This window comes from Gopherus flavomarginatus, chromosome 1 (genome assembly GCF_025201925.1).
Source record: "Gopherus flavomarginatus isolate rGopFla2 chromosome 1, rGopFla2.mat.asm, whole genome shotgun sequence".
Lineage (NCBI taxonomy): Eukaryota > Metazoa > Chordata > Testudines > Testudinidae > Gopherus > Gopherus flavomarginatus.
Genome location: NC_066617.1, coordinates 206,873,377 through 206,900,005, shown reverse-complemented (window position 1 = coordinate 206,900,005; position 26,629 = coordinate 206,873,377). Strand labels below are relative to the sequence as shown.

The following is a 26,629-nucleotide window of genomic DNA, read 5'->3' as shown; positions in this document are numbered from 1 at the left end:
TCAGCATCCGAAAATCAATCCTTTGTCCTACACAAAGGATCCTTTTCATAGGTCCCATATTGGACTCAGGGGTAATGAGTTTTTCTACCTGATGACAGGTCTCTCAAAATGAGGTAGTGTCTGTTAAGAATTTGAAGTTGCCCCACATAGAGGGTGAGATTCTTCCTGAGTCTCATGGTTTTATGGCAGCCACTACCTATGTGACTTTGTTTGCCAATTTAAAAATGAGACCTCTGAGGCAGGTCCCAGGCTTACAGTCAAAGTTGAGACAGCCTTTAGCTGTTGATCACTGTACTTCAGAACATCATAGTCTCTCTGGACTGTTGGGCAAGCAGGACAAACATGCTCTGAAGTGTGCAGTTCAGTTCTTCGGGTCCATCTTGGACAGTCATTTCAGATGCCTCACCCAATGTTTGAGGGGTATACTTGAATCATTAAACAGTTTGAGGACATTGGTCTTCTCAGGAAAGAACGCTGCACATCAGTATACTGGAACTAAGAACAGTTCATCTGGCTCTAAGAGCATTCCTCCATCAGCTGCCAGGAAAGGTTGTGCAGATACTTTGCAGACATGTTGTTATATTAACAAGCAGTGGATGATCACACTGCCCCATTGTTTGCAGAGGTGATAAATCTGTGGGATTGGTGTAGCTGCCATGAACTGTATCCTGTGGCACTACATTTGGCTGGGGAAAGCAACATAGTTGTGGATAGTCTCAACAGAGACTGCTCTCAGATGCACATGAGGTCCCTGAAAGATTACGTGGTTGACCATATTTTCCAGATGGGGTCAACCCAACTGTAGACCTATTTGCAACTAGGTTCCAAAGAACCCTATTCTAGAGTGGGTAGGAACAGCCTGTGTGTCAGATGCTTTCCTGCTGTTCTGGGAGCGGGCTATTTTTTTCCCTTCATACAGAAGGTGATAGGTGTTAGGATAAGACAAGATAATACTCATTGCCCACTCTTGGCCACATCAGCAGTGGTTTACTGATCTCCTTCAACTGTCAAGTAGAGTCTTCATATACCTTTCTCTGTCTCCAGACCTCATGTCCCAGGGGTCGGGGGCAGGATTTTTAACCCAGACCTGCAGTCCCTTCACTTGAGTATGTATGGTCGTACTTTGTCTGCTCTTGAGCAGTCATGTTCACCTGTTCATACTAGTTAACTCTAGATAATGGTCCTTTAGAAACTGTTACTACCTAAAGTGGTCTAGATTTCAGGCATGGATGCAGAGGAGGTCTGGTTCTCAATATTGGCTGGACTATTTAATGTACTTAAGAGTTGTCCAGTGTAACTCATCGTTAAAGGTCCATTTGGCAGCCATCTCTACGTATCATGCTTTAGTTGATGGTAGATGCCTGTTTGTTCTTGCTTCAATTAAAAATTTTATAAAGGTGTATCTAATGTGTATCCTGTTAGAAACCTTGTCCTTTTCTTAGACCTCAGTTTGGTTTTGACCATGTTGGTGAAATCTCATTTCACCCCATTGGCTAAATGTTCATTTTATCATTTGGTGTTTGACTTCCACATTAATCAGTCTGTTAATTTACCATTTTTTCCCCTCTAAACTACATTCTAGTGAAAGAAGATCTGTGTTCCATACATTGGCTGCCATAAGGGCGTTTGCCTATTATTTGGACAGAACTAAGAGCTTTTATAAAATGTCTGGATTGTTTCATATGCCAGGAACTACATGGGCATATGATTTCTTTCCAGACTATTTCCTGGTGGATTAAGCAATGTATTGCTGAGTGTTGAAGGCTAGCAAAAATTCCTGTAGCTGCTTCGATTCAACCACATTCCACTAGAGCTGTGGCTGCTTTCTTTGCTTGTCTGAAGCAGATGTCTCAGACTGATTTGCAAGCTGCAACCTGAACTTCAGTGCTCTTTCACCAAGCAATGTGCTCTGGGGTTGGGAAAGTGGTGCTTCTGTTTTTATTCAATTAAGTCCTCCACCTCCAGGTTAGTCTCAGCACTCTTTGCCAGCCTTTCCCATGAGTAGGGATATGCAGAGCCACTCACAGAAGAAATGAATATTACTTGCCTGTAACCAGAGTTTTTCAAGATGTGTCTGCATATGCACACTTCCCACCCTCCTCCTTTCTGTCAGAGGCCTTGTAATTATGTCTCTGGTTTAGCTGTGGAAGGACCTAAAGTTGGAAGAGTACTTTTCCCCCTTTATAGTCTCACCCTGAATACATTGGGATACTGAGGGGTTGAGGTGGGATATGAGAGCCCTGTATCTGTTACTGCTAGAAGAGGATTCAACCAAGAGGTAGCGGAGTACCCATAAGTGGGAATATGTGGAGTCATCTCAAAAAACTCAGGTTACAGGTAAGTAACCTTCATTTCTTCCTAATACTTGCTCTGACCCTATTAAAAACACATCACACAACCTGTAAGAACCAAAGTGTTCCACTAGTCATCTTGTTAATTTACTTGTATATTATATCTTCCTAATAGTTTTTGTTCTAATGTATTTTAGATTGTAAGATATCTGTAGCAGGGACTGTCTGTTTACTCAGTACTCTGTGCAGTTGGGCTCCAATCGTGGTTGGGGTCTTTGCATGCTAAAGTAACATAAATGTTCAGTAATACTCAAAGGTTCAGAAGAAAATAGTGTTACTCTTCCAAGCTCTGCCCAGTTAAGATGACAAAATGAGATAATACTCCAATAAATTGTGTTGTCTGGATTCCAGTCCTTGAGTTTGGTTCTCTATTGAGGGTCAAATGCACCCATGGGCTCTGTTGGACTCCTTGGTGGGGCTCAAATGCCATGCTGGGCCCTGCTCAGTCCCTTCTTAATTGGAGAAAGTAAGTAGAGGTATCTCTTAAGCTTGCCCCATACACTCAAATCTGCCAATTTACACAGTCCCTTGGAATAAATAGTGTGAAAGATTTATGCAATGATCTTCCCTCTGCTTTGATCGTTGGTGAAATAGTTAATGTTGACATGTAATGTTATAATTATTGGGCATCTAAGCTAACTTGCATTGAGAAGAATAGGGACAGTTTACCCACTCAAAGCTATAAAGCTCTGTGGACTCAGACATCACTGCATTAGGTGCTCTTTGTTTATATTTTCAAGGTTTCTCTGCTACCATAAAAGATGGAAACTTTTAAAAATGAAAGCTGGTGTAGTGTGTACCCCCAGTTGGGACAGAGGCTGAACCAAAGTCATCTGAACCTGAAAGCTTGAGTCTCTTTTGCTGGGGTTGGGGCGTTTAAATTGCTGAGGTTGCAGCTCAAGACTTAAGACTATTCAGCTGTCCTTATTGTGCTAATAGAAATAATAAAATAGCACATCAACATTCTTCTGCTTTATTTTCTGTATGCCCTTTTAAGCTACTGAAACTTTTTTGCTCCATATCTTTTATCTAGGACTACAGACATATTATAGACACTCCAATGGACTTTGGTACAGTGAAGGAGACACTGGAAGCTGGAAATTATGACAACCCAATGGAACTATGCAAAGATATAAGACTAATATTTAGCAATGCAAAATCTTACACTCCAAGTAAAAGATCAAAGGTACCTTTTTGTACACTATGCTTTCATAGTAGTCAGGCTGGGCTAGGCTTCATTTAGTGTTGGGCCTTTTGTCAATACCTAGTTAGTAATGCAACAGAGCAATCTACCCTTCTGGTGGGTTTGGACAGAGACTAGATGCTGAGTCATTTTGTCACTTTCTCCAGATGGTCACTTCAGTAAATTCTTTTTTGTAAAACATTCAATTTACAAGTATCGTAAGATACTTTGTAATTTAAAGTTAACATCTCTTTATTTAGATTTATAGTATGACTTTGAGATTATCAGCGCTATTTGAGGAAAAAATGAGAAGAATCGTTTCAGACTTTAAAACTGGCCAAAAACACAATGAAAGACTGAGAAGAAGCCAGAGATGTAATAGGAGGTTGCAAAGTCATAGCATGGTACAGCACCCTAACAAAACACTCAGGTAAATAGATTTAGAAAGATGAATGCATTTGGGGAATTTTCACTATTGTAAAAAATTATGCATGTTGCATTCAGTTTTGTAAGATGTCAGCATGATCTCCTAGGATTAATTTATTAGTTAAATAGTTAATTATAATGAAATATTTAGTGTAATTTTTTTTCAGCAGTGAAGACTTGCAAAGAAGGTCCTTTGTGTAGTGCAAAATAAATTGATTACAAAACAGTTATGAGCATATGGAGTAGAACCATTTTTAATCTCTTCAGTTTTAGCCAGACAACCAACTTTTAACTGAAATTATATGAAAGATGGAAGGTTTAAATGATAACCTGTTACAAGTTAGTAAAAGTTGCTAGCCATAATAAGGCTAAATTGTTATAACCAAGTATATGTAATAGGAAGTTATATTCCACATGTATTATAATGTGGTGCTGGTAGCTCACGGTAAGGTTTACCCAAAATTTCCAAGAAAAGAAACTTCAATATCACTAATGCAACATGGTTAACTCCATGTTTTCTTCCACACTTTGTGTGTATGTGGTTGTGTGGCAAGAAGTCCATGAAGGTCAAACCTGGTGGTGGTAGTAATTTGATGCAAATGTAATTAGTCTAGATTTATCACCTATAAATCATTTTCAGCTGCTTCTCCACCAGTCCTTTTAAATCTGATTTTCCCTCCTGTGCTTACTATCCAGAGGCAATGTCTCTCATTGCCTAGCAACATGTTTACTTGGATATGTCTCTTTCTGTTGCACCCAGCCATTCTGCTGCTGGCAACAGAAGCAAGGTCAACCTACCTTGGCCAAATACAGCTCTTTATTTCCCTACTGTTTCTGGCAAGTAGTGAGCCACCTTAGGTTTTCAGATCTTAACTGTAGAGCATATGTGGGGCAGTGGCAGGTGTGCTGAGCTTATTAGGATTTTTTACGGGACTATTCCTCACGTTCTCAATCTGCTCCCTTCCCTGCACCAAATAGCAGGCAAGTATGGCTGAAATAAAGAAACACATTGAAGAATGGGCAATGCTTTATCTGAAACATCAGTCTCATTCATATCTGAAGAGGAATTGTGTATGACTTGTTCCCAGCACACAGATCTTCACTGAGCCAAGGATTAGTGTTTCAGAGGATTATTGAGACAGCATTTCCTCTTCAGCAGAATTCAAGGAGTGCTTCCGATAGGTCTCTGCAAATTACAAGACACATCTTGACCACAGCATGCACTTCTTGTCCCTCAAAAAGAATCTCTGGCTGTATGAATTTGTGGCTTAATAATTAGAAAAATCTTATTTGAGTGAGTCTGTGAACCAAAGGAACCAAGTTACCATTTAGTATCCTAAAGTGGTGGGTATTTTCTAATGTGAGCAAACAAAATGGCCTCCTGCCAGGCTCCCCAGAAATCTCTGGATGATTTTCCTATATGTGGTGGATTTTTCAATCTAATTCTTGCCCCATGGCTTTACCCATGAAAGAGGGTGGGGAGGAACGCTTGGTATGCTCCCAGGTAAAAGTCTGCTAGAAGGTAGCTACGGAAGAAATGTTCCATAAACCAAGAGATGTAGTTTCATGTGCAAGTCTCTGAGACAAGTAGAACAGGTGCAAGAGGTGTAAAATCCTCTCTTGCTGAGGCCAAGTACACACTAAAGATTTCTGCCAGCACAGTTGTGTTGGCCAGGGAGTTGAAGAGGTGTGGTTCTTGACCAACATAGTTGTGCTATCAGGAAGCCCCTAGTAGTACACACAGTTATACTGGCAAAATTGCACTTTTACCCATGTAATCTGTTTTTTGCTTAGGTGTGGTAGAATAATATTCTAGTAGAAGCACAGTTTTGGTGGCAGGAGCTCTTTGCTAGTATACTATTCCGGTATAGCTATACCTGCAAAGATACCTTAGTGGCATATGTGGCCTAAGCGTGTAAGGATGCCTTATTCTAAGCACTGAAGAACTCAAGATTTAAAGGACCAGTACATATGTTAATTCAGGGCTTTATCAGGTAACAAATTTCCCATTCAGGCTTTTTTAATGTTTTAATTTTCTTTATTAGAAGAAATATTTCTGGTGTCGAACAAGTGCCCCTTCTCTCTTCCACTTCTCTACCACAAGAGCACTCTTTTCCTCCAGTAATGAAACTGAACCCCAGGCTTGTGTGCAGCACTCATACAGGCTAGATTTGCGTTACAGTGGAAAACTATAGACTTTGTGTATTCATATTTCTGTGTACTCACATTTTATTTCAGAGAGCAGGATCTTTCTCCCAGGTTGCACCTCTTAGCTGGTGTCTTTGGGACTCTGTTTATCATAGGATATAATTGGTACACATGGTCCTTTTAAATGCCTATTGCAACTGATAAGTGAGGATTCTAGGGTACATCAGAAATCCAAAGGCTGCTGTTACAACTTGGAAAATGGGGCGGAGGGGGACACTATTAGCCACAGATTTATGTAAATATGTGTAGTTTGTCAGGAAATGGATTAGATATCATTAGATATTGTCACTGTAGGTGTAAATTACACTTTTACCAAGAGCACTTAGCATCGACTACTGAGTTGTGAATGTCCCACAACTGCAGACATCATAACATTTAATATTTTAATTCGCAAATTTAATCGCTTTTCACCAAGTTGGAAATGGTACTGAATACAGTTTTTTTACCAATGGGAATTATTGCCTTTTATCCACGTTTCCAAATATTCTTTATTTCTTATTAAAATATTCTGCTCTCTTACATCAAATATTAGTTATTTCTATTTCCTTTTTATGGCTAGAAATGTGAAGCAGAAACCCTTAAAATCTCAAGCAAAAATTGAATCTGAGCAGGAAGATTCTTCTACCCAACCTACCTCTAGCAGAGCAGGATGTGTTACAAGCCATAAAATAAATGCTAGCACCTATTCCCACAGTTCTTCTGGCGAATCTTCTGATTCTGCTTGCATATCATGGCGTGAAAGAAATGGAAAAGCTAGAACTACACCCTTAACAAATCATACTGCGTTATCATCAGGTGAGAAATAATCTGTTTTAAAAGCTGTGTTTGCTTATATATTAAACTTTAGCTATAAAATGTTGGCTAATTTTTTTTGCCTTTGTAGGCAAAGTAACCATAATTCCCATAAATTCTAGCTAAATAACTCCTAAAAATACAAACCTTTTAAAATGCCTTCTGTAGGAAAATCTTGTCTCTGATAACTATGAATGTTTTGTAAGAACATCTTGTTTTCAGCTGTTTGTATGTTAAGTATAGAATTCGTCTGTGTTAAAGTTGTATAGAACTCAATAAGTTTCTTTAGTTTCAGCTTTTACTAGTGAAAAGCCTGCAGAAGGGGAAACTTATGAGTAAAAATATATTTATAACCAAAGAAGCAGACTTGTACACTATCTTTCAATCCTATTGGATAGTCTTTGTGTACTGAGTACTCAGCCTGTATTCAGTTTCACGTGAGGAGTCATCACAGAGCTAAATGGCTTGTTGAGGGGTGAGAGGGAGAAAAATGGTCCTGTCAGCTATCCTCATTTGCTGCTTTAAAAATCTTCTGCTAAGTGTGAAAATGGAACCTTGAAGTCTCAAACAGCAGTCTTAGCGAACAGTGCTTGTGATGAACACTTTGAACTTGCCATGTTAGTACATTATATAACACAGGGGTTGGCAATCTTTCAGAAGTGCTGTGCTGAGTCTTCATTTATTCACTCTAATTTAAGGTTTCGCGTGCCAGTAATACATTTTAATGTTCTTAGAAGGTCTCTTTCTGTAAGTCTATAATATATAACTAAACTATTGTTGTATGTAAAGTAAACAAGATTTTAAAAATGTTTTAAAAGCTTAATTTAAAATTAAATTAAAATGCAGAGCCCCCTGGACCAGTGGCCAGGACCCGGGCAGTGTGAGTGCCACTGAAAATCAGCTTGCGTGCCGCCTTCGGCATACGTGCCATAGGTTGCCTACCTCTGATTTAAGACATAAATATGACTTACGTTTAACATTGCGCGCGTGTTTATTGCGCACACACAGCACTATGCTTAAAGAATATTAAGATTTCAAAGTTACGCACTCAGATGAAAGGGAGTGCCAGAATTAATGTTGCCTATGCAACAAACGCATGAAGACCACCCCGTCTCATATCACATTCTTATTCCAAAGCATAAGGGTGCTAAACTTTGAAAGAAGAAGCCACCACAATTTTATTAACATTGCAAAGCCTTCCTTGAAAATAGCTGAACATTTTTAGCTGAACCTTAAAGAAAGAGAAAATGCCACCAGACAATGCAGCATGAAAAAATTCAGCCCACATACTTAAAGTTTGGCAAAGTTATGAGCAACTGAAAACAGTCTTAAAACGGAAAATGTAAGGCAGCTATCGGTATAGGTGGTACTACCAGTGCCACCTATAATGTATGCCTTCCTGTCATTGTCTATAAACAATACACTGTGAAACTAATTATATGAAAGCGATATGTGTAAGAAACATTCTGAAAAGTGTAAAACAGCAAATTACACCTACTAACTAATTTTCAAGGTCTTTAACTTGCTGTGTTCCTACTTAGAATTCTAAATTCTTTTTTTTTTAACCAGAAAGTGAAATAGAAGGCTCTTCAGCTTCTTCCTCTGCCTCCTCATCAGGATCTTCCTCCTCTTCTTCAAGTAGCTCAGAGGAAAGTAAAGAAAGCTGTATGGCTCTTGCATCCCCAGTATTACACAATGGTATATCCGGAGCAAAGAACAGCAGCTTTAGGGTAACCAGAAATAGAGCAGCTCAAAGAAAGCAAATGGGTAAGATTCAATCAGCATTTTCTGTGAATGGCCAATAACATAAGAAAATGCATGGCCAGTGGTAAATATATGCGGTGCAATTAAGTTCATGTTAATAACACTTTGAAAATTAAAACTGTATATTAACATCTTGAATAGGTGACTGAGGCTAGCATAGTGACATGGCACTTGTACCGATACTGTTGCTGTAAGAGTAAGACTTTTCTCAGAATCATACAGTCTCCTTTGGTGAAATGATTAACATTAGCACTGAAGGAATCCATACTGAAGGAAGTTACTAGTAAGGCAAAGAGATAGCCAAACAGTGAGGATGAAGGGTTTGCAACTCCCTTGTTTTTAATTATAAAAAATAAATTAAATACAATTGATACTAGTAATGACGGTTTAAATACAATTAAAGCAAGCTTCAAGTCACAGTGAATGCTCATCTTCTAGATTTATGAAAAATGAGACAGTGTTACCTTTATTTTCTAGTTAAATAAAATGTTCCATGTAAGTTGCAGCTACTACTACATTTGTACTTCAATTCAGTTTGTGCCTATGAGTTGAACTTATTTGACTTTACAGGAAATTAAATTTAACATAAATGGGTGTCCTTATATTTAAAATTGACAGCAGTTCTTTATTTTACAGGATCAGTTTCTCAGGAGAATGGAAATATCAGAAAAACTGCCAGGAAAAGGCTATATAGAAGTGACTCTGAAAATACTTCAGCAGTGGCTTGTGAATTGTTGAGTAACAAAACTGGTAGACACAGGAAAATTCCACGCAGAAGTGCTACTGTGGCTGCTAATAAATTAAGGCTGATGAGTGATGTGGAAGAAGAGATCTCCAGTTCAGAAAGTGTTGGCATTGCAAGCAAGAACAGAAAACTGCCCCACCGCAATGCTTCTGCTGCAGCCAGAAAACTGTTACTGGATGGCTCTGATGATGATGATGAGACAGGTTTAAAATCTGAAAGTGAAAAAGAACTAAAAGAACAGTATGCGAGGAAGAAAAAACTTTCTCAACCTGGTTCATCTGCTAGAAGAAAATATATTAGTGAATCTGAAGATGGAAATTCAGATTCTGAAACTGATACAAAAATGGCACAAAAAAATAGGCAAAGCAATAGCAAAAAACCACCACTGAGGACAGTCTGTGCTGCATCTCCTAAAATTAAAAATTCCACAGTAGAATTTTCAGAGGACAACTCCAAAAGTCATAAGTCAGAGAATGGGAGCAGTCAGAAAGTGTCCAGCCAGTCAACTTCTACACATAAACAGCATGCAGTGAGCAACGCTGAGAATGACGAAGATTCTGAGTCAGGCAGGTGGAATGGTAGAAAAATCAAGAAGGTGACAAGTCAAAAGTCTGCAGCTCCTTTCAAAAAAGCAAAAGTCTTGAGTGACTTAGAGGACACAGCAGAGTCTGAAACGGAAGTGAAGGAGAATGGAAGAAGCTCTGTGTCAGAGAGCATGGAAACTTCTGGGACTGCAGGGAGCTCAAAATCTGGACTTGATGCTAGTGTCAATTGCTCTTCTAATTTAGCATCTGAAACTGATACCAATAATAGTCATTATAGTGATGCCGTAAACACAAAAAGGAGGAAAAGGGAAGTCACTAAAAAAGGTACGTTTAAAAACTTAATGTATCTAAATCTGATGTTGACTAAATTAAAATGTAGGATTGGTGGTTATTAGGAAGATTTGGACTACACAAAATGAGTTCCTTGACATTCTGAAGGAAGCTTGTGTAGGAATATTGTTAAGTGCGACAAAGATAGAAGTATGAAGGTGTATGCTGTTAAAATTGGGCAGTGATCAATGTAATTTTTCAGAGGAAAATTATTTCCCTTCCTCGTGACACTAGATCTCTTGAGGAATGCTGAGTGTTTGTCTTACTATTCTGGAAGTATATTTATATGAAACTATTAATGCAAATATACTATTATAGTGTTCATTTTTAACTTGTATTTTCTGTCCACATTGCAATATTTAGCACAGATGACAAAATGTTTCATTTGTGGAACATATTTAAGTCTGAGTTTCATCCAGTAAGTTTACAAATGGTTTCACTGGGGACAGTTCACTAGTAGAATATGGAGTGTTATGGGTGACTGAGATATTGCCTTTGATAACATGTGCATTCAAGAATCAATAAATATATATATTCTAGATTCTGTTCTTGAATGTTATCATAGCAGCTGTAGCTGGAGTGTATATATAGCACACAGCCACTGTTATGGTTACTTGAATGTTTTCTTTCTGAAAGCCCATTTTCGTTTCTTATGAAATTGTGCATGGCTATAGGGCAGTGTTTCACACCCTTGTTGATCCCAGGGACCAGTTTGCTGCCTCCTAAACTCTGTCAGGGAAATCTCACGGATCCGCACCGGTCCATGGACTGATAAATGAGAAACACTGATATAGGGTAACATTTTCAAAAACACCTCACTAACCTAAAAACTTTCTCAGTTAGATGCTTTTCACAATGTTACTCATGGGGCTTCTGTTGGAAGTGTACTTTAAAGTAAGTAAGTTCTGATTAGCTCAGATTATCACTTTTTTTTTTAAAATGTGCAGGCGTTTATACATTTTTAATAACAATATTTTTAAAAAGTAACTCCTGGAAATATAAAGTAAAAGGGTTGTTAATGCATTCACATAACATTTTGAACAGAAATAAGTAATAGGGTGCCCCCTATGTCATCTTGGATATTTAATAAGGTTTCTGTGGTTTCCAGAGAAGCCCTGCTTCATTCAGTGAGATGTTCAAAAGTTCTTGCAAACTGCAAATCAGGGCTTGTCTACACACAACTTCTGCCTCAATTTAACTAAATTTATAGTTGTAAGCAAAACACATTTACATCAATATGAGTGTGTTCACAGTAGGGAGTTACATCAGTTCAACTTGGTGTATAAACTCTGTAGACCAGCTCTAACGTTAGGCATTTTTGTGCAGTCTGGCTAAGCTGTGTATCTAGTCATATAACGAAAGTCATATTTGAATTATTTCCTTTTTCTAGCATATTTCCTAAAGAAAACATAAGAGAATTTAAAGATTGCAGAGTGAAGCACTCAAGTCAAGATATGTCACGTTTTAAGGTTGTGTGTGGATATTTTGTATATTTGCCTCAGAAAAATAATTTAAATTTTATGATCACTAGGGATTTTAGAAATCCTTTTGCCACAGGAAAAACATGAAATTTCCGTTTTTACGGAGAATCTTTAGTTTTTACATTTTGTGAAAAAATAAAAACATATGTATGTAGAACTCCATTATTGTGAGCCTCCATTGTCCGCTCTCCATCTTAACCGAACTGGTGCTGTTGGTCCTCAGCCCCAGGCAGTGGGGCTTGGAGCTGAAGCTTTTTGCCTCGTCTCTGGGTTATCCAAATTTTAGATCATCTGATCTGGCCCCATCCCCAATTCGATCGGATAAATGGGGTTCCACTGTATATTGTGGTTAGGGAAAAAGTTCAGCGTTTCATTTTACTCATTGAAAAACAGATTTTTGGTTTTTTATTGGACAATTTTGTGTTTTTATCACGGGGAAAACTTAGGATCCCTGATGATCACTTACTATTATTTCCATAGATTTCCTTCAGGTTCCTGTATTCTAGCTCAAATTGTGTTTGCAGTTACAGTGGTGTAAATTAGGAGTAAATCAGCTGAAATCAATTAACTCTAATCTGAATTTACATTAATATACGTATAAATGAATTTGAATAAAATAATATTTAGCTCTCAATATGCAGGTTGGATTTCTGTACAGCAGCAAGTGAGGCAGAGATGTGTACTCGTTTGAGAAAAACGTATTAAATACTTGTATTTTTAAATTAAATTAAATGTATTTGCATAGAGAATCTTTTTTGTTGACAGCCAGCATTTTATATTGTGTACACTATTACTTTTTGTTTCTAACAAGTAAGTTTTATAAATAAATGTTGAATCCCTGCCTGGTCCACTGCAGACTGTACCTGCTCACTGAAGGAAGATGGGGGCCCTGTGAAAAAAGTTAACCTTTATTTTGGAGTGTCCTGACTGAGTTCTTCATATTGCTTTAACACATTTTCTATAAAATTTAGTCAGACCCTGATGTCAGCTAGCACTTCCTAACTAATCATACAGTATCTTTCGTAAATGTAAAATAATTATTGCTACAAAAACAACTTAATCGTCTGGGTTTTTTTAAAACGGAAATATTTCCTTTGCTTATAGGTTTGGTAAAAGCATATATTTGCAAAACAAAGTTTGGGCTGAAGTTGACCAGATATAGTGTCCCTTTAGCATTACATCTTCCTCGACAAATCTGAATTAGGCATTTTGTGGATTTTTTTGATTTAAATAAAACAAGTTTTTGGAGTTCCAGAATACTAGTAGTATGGAATTTTTTTCTACTTTTTAGATTCATTTCTTAATTCCTTTGTTTTAATTTTGGGGCTTTTATTTGACAGACTTAATACAGTGGTCACCCACAGCTTTCTGTTTCCACAGATGATATGGTAATTTTTTAGGGCTCTGATCCACTCTGATGGTTTTGCATCACTCTGGGTCAAAGCAAGTATACATCCAGCTTAACAAAGTTAGTAAAAGGATTACCCTTATCTCAGCACATATCCAGGTGACCTAAAACTGTTGTAGCATCACCTATGCTGCCACAGCACAGTTTGTCAGAGGGAAAGGTACATATCCAGGATATGCTCCAGCGATTCCTGGCTATTGGACTGGCATTTGGAGCCATGGAGAGCCGGAAATAAGAGCAGCAGCCTGGAGTTGTGCCCATGCACCAGGGACTCACTTAGACCCTTGATGGCCCAAGGATTGGGGGAATGCAAAGGTGTTTGAAAACCATCTTTGAATGGCCTTATCCCATATCTGGTCTTGTGCCAAGAACAGATCAACCAAACTGCAACAAAACAAATATTTTTTCTTGCAGGTGCATTCTTAAAATGGGGATGAGGAGATGGACTTCTCGGGGCATTTAATTCAGAAATCATAAAAATCATAGGTGGAATGATAATATAGTTGGCCAAAACCCTAATTGTGCTGTACTGAATATAACGTGTAATATGTTTGAATTGCCCTTGCTATTATAAAATAAATATACAGATTTTTTTTCACCTTATTAAATACATGTGAGCTGTTCTCCAGTACTGTTTGGGCTTGTACATTGTTAGTACTATAATATAAATTGTTCTGTTTTAAAATATTTGTCATAAATGTATCACTTATATTTTTTTTAATTTAACAAATATTTAAATCATTTTTATTTTTTATATTACAGGGTTTTTCTCTCAAGAGAACGGACATAGCGGAAGAGCTACCAGGAAAAGGTTATATGGGAGTGACTCAGAATATTCAAAGGGGGCTTACAAAATAGTGAATGACAAAGATGATGGTCGCAGAAGAATTCCACGCAGAAGTGCTACTGTGGCTGCCAGTAAATTAAGACTAATGAGTGATGTGGAGGAAGAGCTCTCCAGCTCAGAAAGTGTTGGCATTGGAAGCAAGAACAGAAAACTGCCCCACCGCAGTGCCTCTGCTGCAGCCAGGAAATTGTTATTGGATGGCTTTGAAGATGACACAGGTTTAAAGTCTGAAAGTGAAAAAGAACTAAAAGAACAGTATATTAAGCGGAAAATGCTTTCACAGGCTGGTTCATCTGCTAGAAGAAAATATATTAGTGAATCTGAAGATAAAAGTTCAGATTCTGAAATAGGTGCAAAAATGGCACCAAAAAATAGGCAAAGCAATGGCCATAAACAACCACACAGGACAGTCTGTGCTGCATCTCCTAAAATTAAAAATCCCACGGTAGACTTCTCAGAGGAGGACTCCAAAAGCCATAAGTCAGGGGATGGGAGCAGTCAAAAGGTGTCTGACCAGTCAACTTCTGCACACACACAGCATGCCGTGAACAACTCTGAGGATGAGGCAGATTCATTATCAGGCAGGTGGAATGGTAGAAGAATTAAGATGACCAGTCAGAAGTCTGCAGCTCTTTTAAAGAAAGCAAAAGCCTTAAGTGATTTGAAGAACAGAGCAGAGTCTGAAACCGAAGTGAGGGAGAATGGAAGACGGTCTGTGTCAGAGAGAATGGGACCTTCTCGAACTGCAGGGAGCTCAAAATCTGGACCTGATGCCAGTTTCAATTGCTCTTCTAATTTAGGATTTGATACTGATTCCAATAGCAGTAACTATAGCAATGCCACAAACACAAAAAAAAGAAAAAGGAAAGGAAAAACAAAAGTCATTAGAAAAGGTAAAAATTTTAAAGCTAATGCATCTAAATCTATAATATTGTCTAGAGAGAGGAAGCGACGTAGGATTAATATGGATGATAATGACTGGGAGGATTTGGACTATACATAATATACAAGAGCTCCTCAACGCTCTAAAATCAGAACTAGAAAACAGGGTAGAAAGACTGTAAGGTATCACGATCTAGAGGTCTAGACAGTGTGTTCGAACTGAGAGATTACAGAACATAATGGAGGGAAATCTATTCCACTTTTGTGGTAATATCATTAGAATTCATGATGAATGTTGGTGTTCTTTGTCATGAGATTCAGGGAAAACATTTATATTTTTCTGTGGAAAACATAATCCTGTGACTGTCCTTGTCGTATTTCAGCTTGCATTTGCTGGCCCATCTAGCAGTATGTAGCAGCTGATACCAAAATGTTCCATTTTGGGGCAGTATTTCAGTCTGGACTGGAATGTTACTGCTCAGAGTAACAGTTTTCAAAACCAGTTGAACATTGACCTATATGTTGCTAGCACAATATTGAGCATTACTTTAATTGGTGCTGTGAGAGAAAATTGCCTATGACATACAGTTTTGGAGATTTCAAAATCTCTTAAGTGGACTGTTCTAGCACCTGTTCCTTGTTCTAGAGACTTTATAAAACTAGGTTACTGTTACATGATCAGTATTATTAGTCCTGTTGATCTTGACATCATGAGTAAAGCAACAGTTACTTTACAAAGTAGATAACTATTTTTATTTTTCCGGATTTGCTTTATTAATGCAGTTGAATACATAAGAGCCATTAATTTAAATTTAAATTTATTTTTTTATTATTTTTACTGAAAGGTGTTGTTTTTTTAATATGGTGTTGCTTCCATGAGGTAAATTGGAATCTGCAAAATTATTTATTTTAATTTTTGTTTTGATGGCAGTGTTTTGCACCTTTTTTTAAAAGGGAAAAACATTGTGTGTCCAGGATAGCAATATTCTGGTATTTATTTGGTATCTGCATGCACTCTTTTTTCTTACTACTGGTTTAATTTTTTAAGATGATAAAGCTTTGTGTCCAACAGTTACAGTGATGTCCCCTATATCTCTGTTTCTCCAAATTTCATGGGATAGTCTGGTTTTTCATGTGTTTAACCAAAGTGTTAAGTCACTCTTACGGTCCATCAGAGATTTTCTTTTATGCAGCCTCTCATTGGCAGACAGTTAATACTGAGTAGTCCAAAGTTATAGTCTCAGAGAAATGCTCATAAGACTAATTTTGCTTCTGCAGTTTCAACCTATTCTGAAGGGTTTATTCTTCTCCATTTCTCATTCTTCCTTTCATGTGTACTTCCATGTGCTAACTGAGATGTAATTCCAGTTTGGGAATTTTCTTTGACAACTCGGCTCATCAGAAGGACTTTGGGATTCACTGGGCCATATCTAGAGTATCTAGCTACAACTTCCTCTTTTAGGAGATTGGTTCTTCTTTCATAGTTTAGCCAACTTTAAAGACTCTTTACAGTCTGCATATTCTCTCTTCATGACTACTGTATTCCAGGGATGTCAAGAAGATACACACTAGTCCCAAAAACTGCTCTAACTACCTTATATCCCCTTCCCTCCCTGCAACCTCCCAAAAAAAAGATTGCAAAAAGTAACTATCAGAAAGAACATTCCAAGTGCCCTAGCAGACCTTACTTTAGAGAATTCCCATAAATATTGCAACAGAAGCAATTGGGCGAGTATTATTTTTTTACTTGCTCTTGGTTATATTGTAAGTAGGAGGTATCTATACCATCCTCATAGGGACTACAACTAGTTCTAGGCATTTGAGAATTCTCATGACTTGTAATCCCCAGTAAAGTGGATTGAATCTAGCATATGGAGTTGTAGTGAATGAAACTTATATACATATTTTTCTAAAAAATACAATATCATCCCTCTCTCTTTCATCTCCTTTTTGCAGAGTGCTTTTTTAAACTATACTGCAGAAGTACCAGTCTTTTCCCTGGAGAGGTCTGCCCTTTTTGAAGCCAGAACATATGTAGCTTTACTCGTGGTTAGCACCCTACATATATTTTCAACTTCATGTAGCAATCAGTAGGTTGAATAGGAGTGCGGGGAGGGGGAATTGAGGCATGTCTTTATAGTAACTCTAAGATCCTGGATGAAATAATACTGTAGCTAGCAATGGTCAATAATTCACCAGATATTAAACTGAATAAAGGACAAGAAAGAATGTAATATTTTATATTCATATTTTGTTAGACTATATTGTACCTTTGCATAAATTATCTGTTGTCTTATTCCTGCAGTACTCTTCCCCCTTTTTCTAGTCACAAAATTATTGAATTTAAAGTAACATGCTGTGCACTACTTTATTCAACTTCCAAAAACTTTTTTTTTGTTTGCGTGACACCAAACATGATTAAGAATGAAAGCACAAAAGATACATTAAACTACTCTGCCCAACTTGCCTGGGATTGGGCTTGGAGGGTTATTATCTGTATACACCACCGTTAAAAATCAGGCCCCGGGTTATTTTCCACCTCTAACTTGACAGCTGAGGAAAGATGACCTGCCTTAACAACTGCATTATAATAAGTTAAAATCTTCATGTTATAGTTACCCTTTTCCAGTTACTAATTTCAACCAAAAGAATTTATTCGAACTACCAAATATGAGGGGGGGGGGGAATATGGAGTTGGGTCATCACTGTGTTTTTAACACAGAATTGTCAAAATGTTGCCATTTTGTCAAGCTGACATACATTTTTCTCGGTTGCCACATGACTGATTCTGTTGCACTTTAAAATGTGTATTGTATGCCTTGTTAGGTAGATAGTTTTGATACATTTTTGTGACATGGGTATATGTTTACATGGGGTGAGAATCTCAGGAAGAAAGTCATTTAAGGTGTTTTGTGACTAATTCTGCTATCTTGGCAATTTCCCACAAGAAATTTTTTGACCTACTAAGATTTAAACACTTAATTGCTGCCAAATACACACAGTGATTTCTTAGATCAATGAAATGTATAAGAATGGTGGGTACAGTAGATGATCAGCAACAAAACAGTCACTGAGCCCTTGATTGCCCATTAAACTTTATATGTAGCTGCATTGCCATAGATACTTATGCCATAGATACTTACTTACTTACCATTCAGTTAATACTCTTAAAGTATTGGCTTTTTTTAGCACCCTTCGGTAATTTTTTGGTATTAAATGGCTCTTATCTGAAACTTGTTTTGTAAGTAGAAAATATTTGAATCCAGCATATAACTTACTAGTTTTGGAGACATGAAAAATTATTTTTTAAAGTCTTTGAAGAGTTTTTTTAATATTGTAAAAGGGAATCTCTAATTTTTATATAAAATATTACATCCGATTTGAATGTATATATTTTGTGGTAGGAAGGAAAGAGAAGTGATATAAACACCAAGTAAAATTTTCCTGACATAGGACTTGATGTATTTCCTTTTAAAAGAAAAAAAAATAGCTGCAAAATACTATCTGTTTAAAGGTGATCAATTAAAGATTTTTTTTCTTAAACTTTCGTGGGAAAAGTTGTTAACCATGACAAATATGAAAAGTGCCAGAATAGATCAGCCAGCATTGATCTTTGATTTTTTTATTTCCACCCCCCCTCCCCTGAGGCGGGAGGGGGAATTGTTTTGCAGTTAGTATGAAAGATGGATGTTTTAACATATCTGTCATCTTCTGCAGCTTGAAGAAATTCTGGTTTATATCCCTTTTTTTCCATCACACTCTGGTTAAATTGTAGCTCTCAATGTATTGTACTTTTATGTTCTTGGATTCAAAATGTTGATTTGTCTTCCAGTTTCTGATATCTTAAATAGAGCAAAAATTCAAATATGAATCATTGTCTCCTCTCTTAATGAAAGAGTGCTAATCCTTCCAAAAAAAATATACAATTCCTGAGTTAAAACGTGTCGGTTTATTTTTAATATTTTTTTCTTTACAAAGCAATAATCAGTTTTTAACAGCTAGATCAAACTGGCAATGATGAACACAGTTTTTCTAATAATGGATCAATGGTGCAAAACCTTTCCAGCAGTGAGGACCACATGTGTTAACTGTCAAGCCTGAGGGATGCATCTAATTAGTATATTAAATTATGAAAGATTTTAATCTGAGAGAGAGTTTATCCATAGAGCTTCTTGATGTCTAGCTTTTTCTTGATGTCTAGCGGCCATACTTGTTGTGGAATAATTATATTTTATATAGTACTCATCACACCTCATTCCCCAGCTACAGCAGTCAAAGCATTGAAGTGCAGTAAAATTGCTGACAGTGTTGGTTTTTTTTTAAGTTGGTGTCTCTTTAAGCATTAAAATACTGCCCTCTTAAAATAGAAACAGGGGCATCTAATTTTACAGGAAAGACTGAAAGACAAGATATGTGTTGAGCAATATGAATGGTCTGAAACTTCTAGAAAAGCAAAGGTGTTCTTAATAAAATGAGAAGGGATGGAAAGAATTCTGTGCTGCATGGGGATTACCACAGCTGAAGCATAATCAGCTGCTGATCTTGGATGTGATAAGATCTGTGTTGTGAGTAGTATGTAAAACCACATGCCTCATAGTACAAAGCTCAAGATGTGGGATCAAAATGTATTCAGAGCTAGCATCTTTAAGGCCTTCAAAACCCAGTAGAGCCAATTTAAAGAGACACTGACTAGTAAATTTCAAATGTGAGTTGCAAATATCCTTAGGCACCACATCGGCCCATGATGACAACTGCCATTTCTGTGCTTTTATAATTTTCCTGTCTTTAAAATGTTTTTATCTCCTCTATTGCTGTGTAGAAAATCCCACACATACAGGAGAAACTATTCTTCTTTGCAGGGGAAAAAGTGAAACTAAACGTCGACAATACTTTATTGTAAATACACAAATTAAAACTAAAAATGGGAAATTTTATTTTCTCAAATTTTTCATTTATAGTAATTTGGGTTATTACTCAGACAGTAATGTAATTTTTTTAAGTTGATGGGTGTCTGCTTTAAACCATTCTGGTCCTCAATAGGCAGCCAATATGACAAATGTAAGGCTGTCATAATATAATTGTGATAGTTTAAATTAGTCTGCAGCTCCACTCTGAACAAGCTACATTCTTTTCTGCTGAAACTTAACCTAATTTGACCCAAATTCACATATTTTAGGTGCCCTGAGAAAAACATTTTTCATTGACTTTACAGTTTACCAAAAAAATTTTACCCAGCTGTAACTGGACACTATAGAATGAGGTTTTATGATGATTCATTTCAAAGCGCTGCAGCGATTTTGTTCAGTCACTTTGCTCCAAATTTTCCAAAACCAGAGAATTAAGGACATTTTCAAGTTTATCACTGTTAGAGAGCATAGATCAGTGATGGGGTGGAGGAGAGGTGTCAACATTTTTATAGTCTCTACCTGTCCTGCTGTAGACTGGAAGAGAGTGAACTCTTTCTTGGGAACATCAAGTTATCGGGATGAAATTGGTGATTCAGGCAAACTCTGTTCTCTGGTTCTTCAGGGTACCTGTCTGCACAGCCAAAATCATGGCATCACAAATGGTTACTGCACTTTGCACTATTGGGTCAATGCTTCCAGTAGCAAGCATTTCTGTTTGTTCTGACTGCACCACCATGTATGGTAATTCTAACAACTGCACTAGGAGGTTTAATGTATCTACTCCTTTGATTGGTTTTGTGTGAAGGGAGACTTTTTTTGAGGCATTTACATTTAATTGGGACATCTCCCACGGAACTAATTAAGCTTAGTAATACTAAATAACAATACTTAAGGATAATTCTGCCAAATCCACAATTTTTGGGGTGTCTTTTGAAATAGCTTTCAGTCCTGTTATGGTTGTGATACATGAAGTGTGTGAAAACTTCAGTAGTTTCTGTTCAGCTATGTTATATCGGCTCTTTCCATGCCACTACATATTGCCACCAGTGCAGCTCCTGGCACTAGGCAGGCAGCAATCTTAATCGCTGTGTCATTGTAGACAGTGCCTCCCATTGAACTCCTGAATGGGCTTGTCCACAAACAGATTCTGCAGTTCCTCTTACAGCAGTGGCTTTACTAATAAAAAATAGTATATGCTGTTACTCAAGAGTTCTTCATGAAGACAACAGGTTGTCCAGCAGATGTTCTGATTAAGTGGATTAAGATTAATAAAATATCACCACCTAGCACTTCTGAAGTGCTTTCCATGCATTTGTTTTTTCAAATTTCATTTTTTCAGAACATTGAAAATTTGCCAATACATTATTTTGAAAAAACAGTAATCCAAAATTTATAGTGTCAACCTTGCTATTGTATATAATTTTCATCATTTTTTATAAAGTTGTTTTGAACACAAACACTGAGAATGTATGTTCACCAGACTTTGAATATTCTATGATATTCTGAGTGAGAGAGAATATTAAGGTAGGCATGAAGCACCTAATCACTAGAGCCCTGCATGGATACAAAATTTGTATCCATATCCAATCTACAAAAATGGTCTGCGAATATAGTGGATATCCGCAGATTTGCGGAGCTCTAGGTACAAAAGTTGTATCTGCATCTGATCCAAGATCCGCAAAAATGGTCTGTGGATATGGATCTCCACAGATGCAAAGCGAATATCCGTGGATTTGCAGGGCTCTAGTAATAACATGCTTTCTGGTCAAAGGCTAAATTAGAAATATTTATTTTTAAAAAAAGATTAATCCACAGAGCAATATCAAATGCATTAATGAACATTTCTGACAATCTGAGAAGGGTAAAAACGGGTTTGTCCTTATTTGGTGCTTTGTGATATACAGATAACCTAAAAAGCTTTTTTTCTGAAAGTTTTTCTGTTTACAATCTCTGGATTGTAGGTGGTGGTGTAATTACAGTAATAAAATATACAGTCTTAATACAGTTTTATGGAATTTCATTAAACCAAATGAATATAAACAGTGATCCCATCCTACCATGGAATCCACCAGTGCAGCACAGTCCCCACCTATTTCCTGGATATATTATTCTTTTAATATCTAAAGAAATCAAACTAGGTTTTAAAACCAGACACATCATGACATGTCAGAGAACATTAGGTACTATCAAGTACTTTAAGCATAATTAAGTTGGTATCATTTCTTTACTAGTTTTTTACTTTCTGTTGTCAGTTTTTTCACATTCCACCCCTATCCCTGCTTGTTTTGTGTGTCAAAAGGAAGATTTTTTTGGTTTTTGTCCTTTCTGTTCCCTTTCACTGTAGTATCTGAGCACCTGCCATGTATGAAAATAGAGAAATATTTTGTCTTTCTTGCTTCAAAGCCTGTAGAATAAATAGCATTGAGTAGGGCCCTACCAAATTCATGTCCATTTTGGTCAATTTCAAAATTTTAAAGATTGTAAATTTCATGATTTCAGCTATTTAAATCTGAAATATCACAGTATTGTTATTGCAGGGGTCCTGACCCAAAAAGGAGTTGTGTGCGGGGGTATAGCAAGGTTATTGTAGGGAAGGTTACGGTACTGCTATGCTTAATTCTGTTCTGCTGCTGACAGCAGTCCTACCTTCAGAGCTGGGCAGCTGGAGAGAGCCGCCACCAGCAGCAGCGCAGAAGTAAGGATGGCATGGTATAGTATTGCCACCCTTACTTCTACACTGCTGCCTGCGGAGCTGGGCCCTCAGCCAGCAGCTGCCACTCTCCAGCAACCTGGTTCTGAAGGCAGCAGTGCAAAAGTAAGGGTGGCATGGCATGGCATGGCAGTGCCACCCTTCCTTCTGTGCTGCTGCTGGGGCACTGTCTTCAGAGCTGGGTGCCCGGCTGACAGCTGCCACTCTTCGGAAACCTAACTCTGAAGGCAGCACAGAAGTAAGGGTGGCAATACCGTGACCCTCCCTAAAATAACTTTGCAACTCCCTTTTGGGTCAGGACTCCCAATTTGAGAAATGCTGGTCTCCCCTGTGAAATCTGTATTGTATAAGGTAAAAGCACACAAGACCAGATTTAATGGTCCATAATGTGTTTTTCATGGCTGTGAATTTGGTAGGGCCCTAATTACATGTTTATAAGACCGTGTGTGTGTTAAGAATTTAAGGGAGAGTTATTCTGAAGAAATGAGTTATGCGTTCAGTTCTGAAAATGTTAAGGCCTATGATCATTTCTCTTCTGGGAGTGAGTTCCACAGTCCGGGTCTGGTTTGAAGAAATTTTTACTTCATTTATCAACTGCATAAACTATCAAAATTCTTCTGGTAATATAATTTAATTTGTACTTTGCTTTCTGAATGGCTGCCTCTGCATTAGCAGAAAAAAATTTATTACAGGTTTTATAAATGTGTGTAATTTCTTTTAGAGACTTCTTTGCAATAGAATGATAGTTTTAACACTACATATAGATATTTAGAATCTGGAAATCATTCCCCTTCTTGAAGGTAAGTAGTGATTTTTTGATTGACTGTCATTGTGAGCAAAGAATGTTGCTTCCTGTCCTCTATCTCAAAACAGAAGCACAATGTTGAAAGTTAAAAAGATGTCCATTGTTGATCTTATTTTAAATAATTACCCGAAGTAAACTGCACATAGCTGAGAAGTGCATAACCTGTACTTTGATTTCGATGTATTTCAGCATTAGTAGTAAAGCTTGTACCAAGTAAACTATATGATTTTAATAGAAATGTAAGTTATTTAAAGGAACTTTTTAAATCTTTATTTTTTAGAATCAACCTCTGAGGAGATTGGACAAAATACAAAAGTGCTCAGGAGCAGGACATATATGAATAACTACAAAAAATATACACCGTTTTCTAGTGAGACATTAAATGCCAAAACTGTTACTGGAAAAAAAACTCCATGCAGAAGTGCTACTTTGGCTGCTAATAAAATTAAGATGAATGATGTAAAGGAAGAGCTCTCCAGCTCAGAAAGTGTGTGCATTGAAACAAAGAACAGAAAACTGCCTCACCGGACTGTGTCTGCTGCATCAAAGAAAAGGCTAAGGGACATCTCTAAGGTAGATGCCACTTTCAAGTCTGAAAGTGAAAAAGTAAAAGAGCAACATACTAACGGGAAAACATACTCTCAGCCTAATTCAGCTGCTTCTAGAAGAAAATATATTAGAGAGTCTGAAAGGGGAAAATCTGAATCTGAGAAAGAGACAAAGATGACACAAAACAGGCATATTAATAACCACAAGCAGCCACACAGAACTGTCCGTGCTGCGTCTCTTAAAATGAAAAATTCCCCAGTAGACTTTTCAGAGGAGGACTCCAAAAGCCGTAAGTCAGAGGATGGGAGCAGTAAGAAAACTTCTGACCAGTCAACTTTTGTACACAAACATCATGCAGTGAGCAACTCTGAGGGTGAGGCAGGTTCTGAATCAGGCAAGTGCAAAGGTAAAAAAACAAAGGAGGTGGCAAGTCAAAAGGTTGGGACATCTTTCAGAAAAGCAAAATTCTTGAGTGCCGTAAAGGAGACAGAGTCTGAAACAGGAGAGCAGGAAGATGGAAGAAGTTCTTTGTGTCAGCAGACTGATCCTTCTGGGACTGCAAAGATTGGAAAATCTGGACCTGGTGCCAGTTTAAATTGCTCTTCCAATGTAGAATCTGAAACTGATTCTAGTAACAGTAGCTATAGGAATGCAGCAAAAACAAAAATGAGGAAAAGAAAAAGAAAAACTAAAGTAATTAGAAAAGGTAAAATTTCAAATTCAAATGTATCTAAGCCATCCAGAAGGCCCCAGCGAACAAAACGCCCTAAACTTAATCAAGAAAATGACTCTGACGATGTGGACTACACCAAATATAAAAGAGCAAATCGACGTTCTAAAATAAGAACTAGAAATGGGGGTAGAAGGACTGTGAGATATGATGATGATGGTGGTGGTGATGATGATAGAGGTCTAGATTACATAGATTGTGGAACATAACCTTAAGAGGAAAAGCCGGTTTGCTTTTTTTACGGTAATAGTGCTAGGATTCATGATGAATGCTGGCTCTTCTATGTCCTACATTTCAGGGAATATATTTATATTTTTCTATGAAAAAGTTACTAATGTCAGATCATGACTCTCCTTTTCATATTTTGACTTGCACTTGCCTGCCCATGCAGCAGCATTTAGCACAGATGCCAAAATGTGCCTCATTATAGGGGCAAAATTTTGTCTTTACTGTATTTTACTACATATAGCAAGAGTTTAAAAAAAGTTAAATACATGGCAACAGGTTAATAGCAGTATGTTGAATATTATGGGTGCTGCAGTGTGCTACTACCTGGGCCTTACAATATAAATGCGTTCAAAAACAGCTGATTTAAACACCTTTTAATGTTGTATGAAATCTCATGTAACAGTAACAAACTTGCAAATATTACTGTACATTATGAAAATAGTGGTGAATGATGACATTACAAACATCAGAAGTAATAAATGATTATTACATTAATAACTTGAATTAGTACAGCTTTTAAAATGTACAGTGCTACCACTATTGAAAATACACAACCTGAAAGAAGTAGTAATGGAAAAGATGCATTTAACAATTTTTAAAAAATGGTATTGGGGAAAAATAGGGTTTTACTGACAGGTGATACTATCAATTTTAATAGGCAGCTTCCATGCTGTAAATTTAAGACCACAAAATGCAGGTGAACGATTGGGCCTAAGGGTTTGTGTGTTTTTTATAGATCTCTCTCTCTCTCTCTCTCTCTCTCTGTCTCTCTCTCTCTCTGTGTGTGTGTGTGTGTGTGTGTGTGTGTGTGTGTGTGTGTGTGTGTGTGTGTGTGTGTGTGTATATATATATAAAGAAACATGCTGTGTATTTAAAACTTGTTTATCTTTCAAATGGGTGAAAAGTTTGAGGCTCGGAATATTATTTCAGATGTTTTGGTTATGGTTGCCCACCTGCTCCTTCACATTTAAACTTTTTTTAACTTAAGTGCCTCACATTGTTTGTTGATACGTTGATAAACCACACTAAATTCTGATTGCCATCCTACAGCACCTACATGCTGATGTTTAAGCTGCCATTGTTGAGAACAAAAATAATTAGAACTTATAACGTACGAGGGATGGGAGTTGGACAATTGTTAATGAGATTTTATGTATGTTTTTTCAAACTAAAATGTGTAATTCTGCATCAGTTTCTGATGCAATTTATAAAATGTTCGGGGAGTGGTATTTAAATCTTTTTCATTGACTTGATATGTGGCAGTGCAGTAAGAATCTCAGGAACAAAGATGTTCATGAATCTGCTGATAGCATAAAGACTTTTCTTAATGACAGTTTTATTTCCAGTGGTGCCCCTTCATACCCAAAATTCATTCAGTTAGTTCAAATCTAGATGTTTTGCTATCAACATTTAACCCTTCACTGTGCTGCCATAGATCAGTGTTGTCCAACCTTTGGGACTTACTGAAATAGTATTTTTGATTCTTAAAGTCTAGGGACTACAATCAGTTCTCTACTATGTTTCTGCTCTTTGCACTGTTCTGGTGGCACAAAGGTAGTGGAAGCCATCCATATATCCACTCACTGGGGGGGTTGTCCCCCATGGGCATATGGCACAGATGGATCCTACATCTCTCTCCACGTTCTGTAACTAACCACCTGGTTTGAGGGGTAGGAAAGTGGCTGGAACATTAAGACTCCAGCTATTTTAGATGGCAGATCATCCCTTGAGAACCACA

The 26,629-nt window shown here is 37.3% G+C and overlaps 1 protein-coding gene across 4 annotated transcripts in view; it reads left to right on the top strand.

The window, feature by feature from the left end:
- The window catches only part of BRWD1 (bromodomain and WD repeat domain containing 1), a 126,155-nt gene extending 100,766 nt beyond the window's left edge, over positions 1 to 25,389 (top strand). For 2 of the 4 annotated variants that reach the window (XM_050916248.1, XM_050916268.1), the window contains 7 exons: positions 3,385 to 3,537; positions 3,795 to 3,964; positions 6,728 to 6,963; positions 8,530 to 8,727; positions 9,361 to 10,338; positions 13,996 to 14,973; positions 23,665 to 25,389. In XM_050916248.1, the coding sequence (XP_050772205.1) occupies positions 3,385 to 3,537; positions 3,795 to 3,964; positions 6,728 to 6,963; positions 8,530 to 8,727; positions 9,361 to 10,338; positions 13,996 to 14,973; positions 23,665 to 24,872 (3,921 nt within the window). In that variant the 3' untranslated portion in view covers positions 24,873 to 25,389. Of the gene's footprint in view, positions 1 to 3,384; positions 3,538 to 3,794; positions 3,965 to 6,727; positions 6,964 to 8,529; positions 8,728 to 9,360; positions 10,339 to 11,734; positions 11,814 to 13,995; positions 14,974 to 23,664 lie in introns of those variants that run through there. The other 2 variants (XR_007768333.1, XM_050916259.1) reach the window with 2 other exon arrangements.
- The last annotated feature ends 1,240 nt before the right edge of the window (positions 25,390 to 26,629 follow it).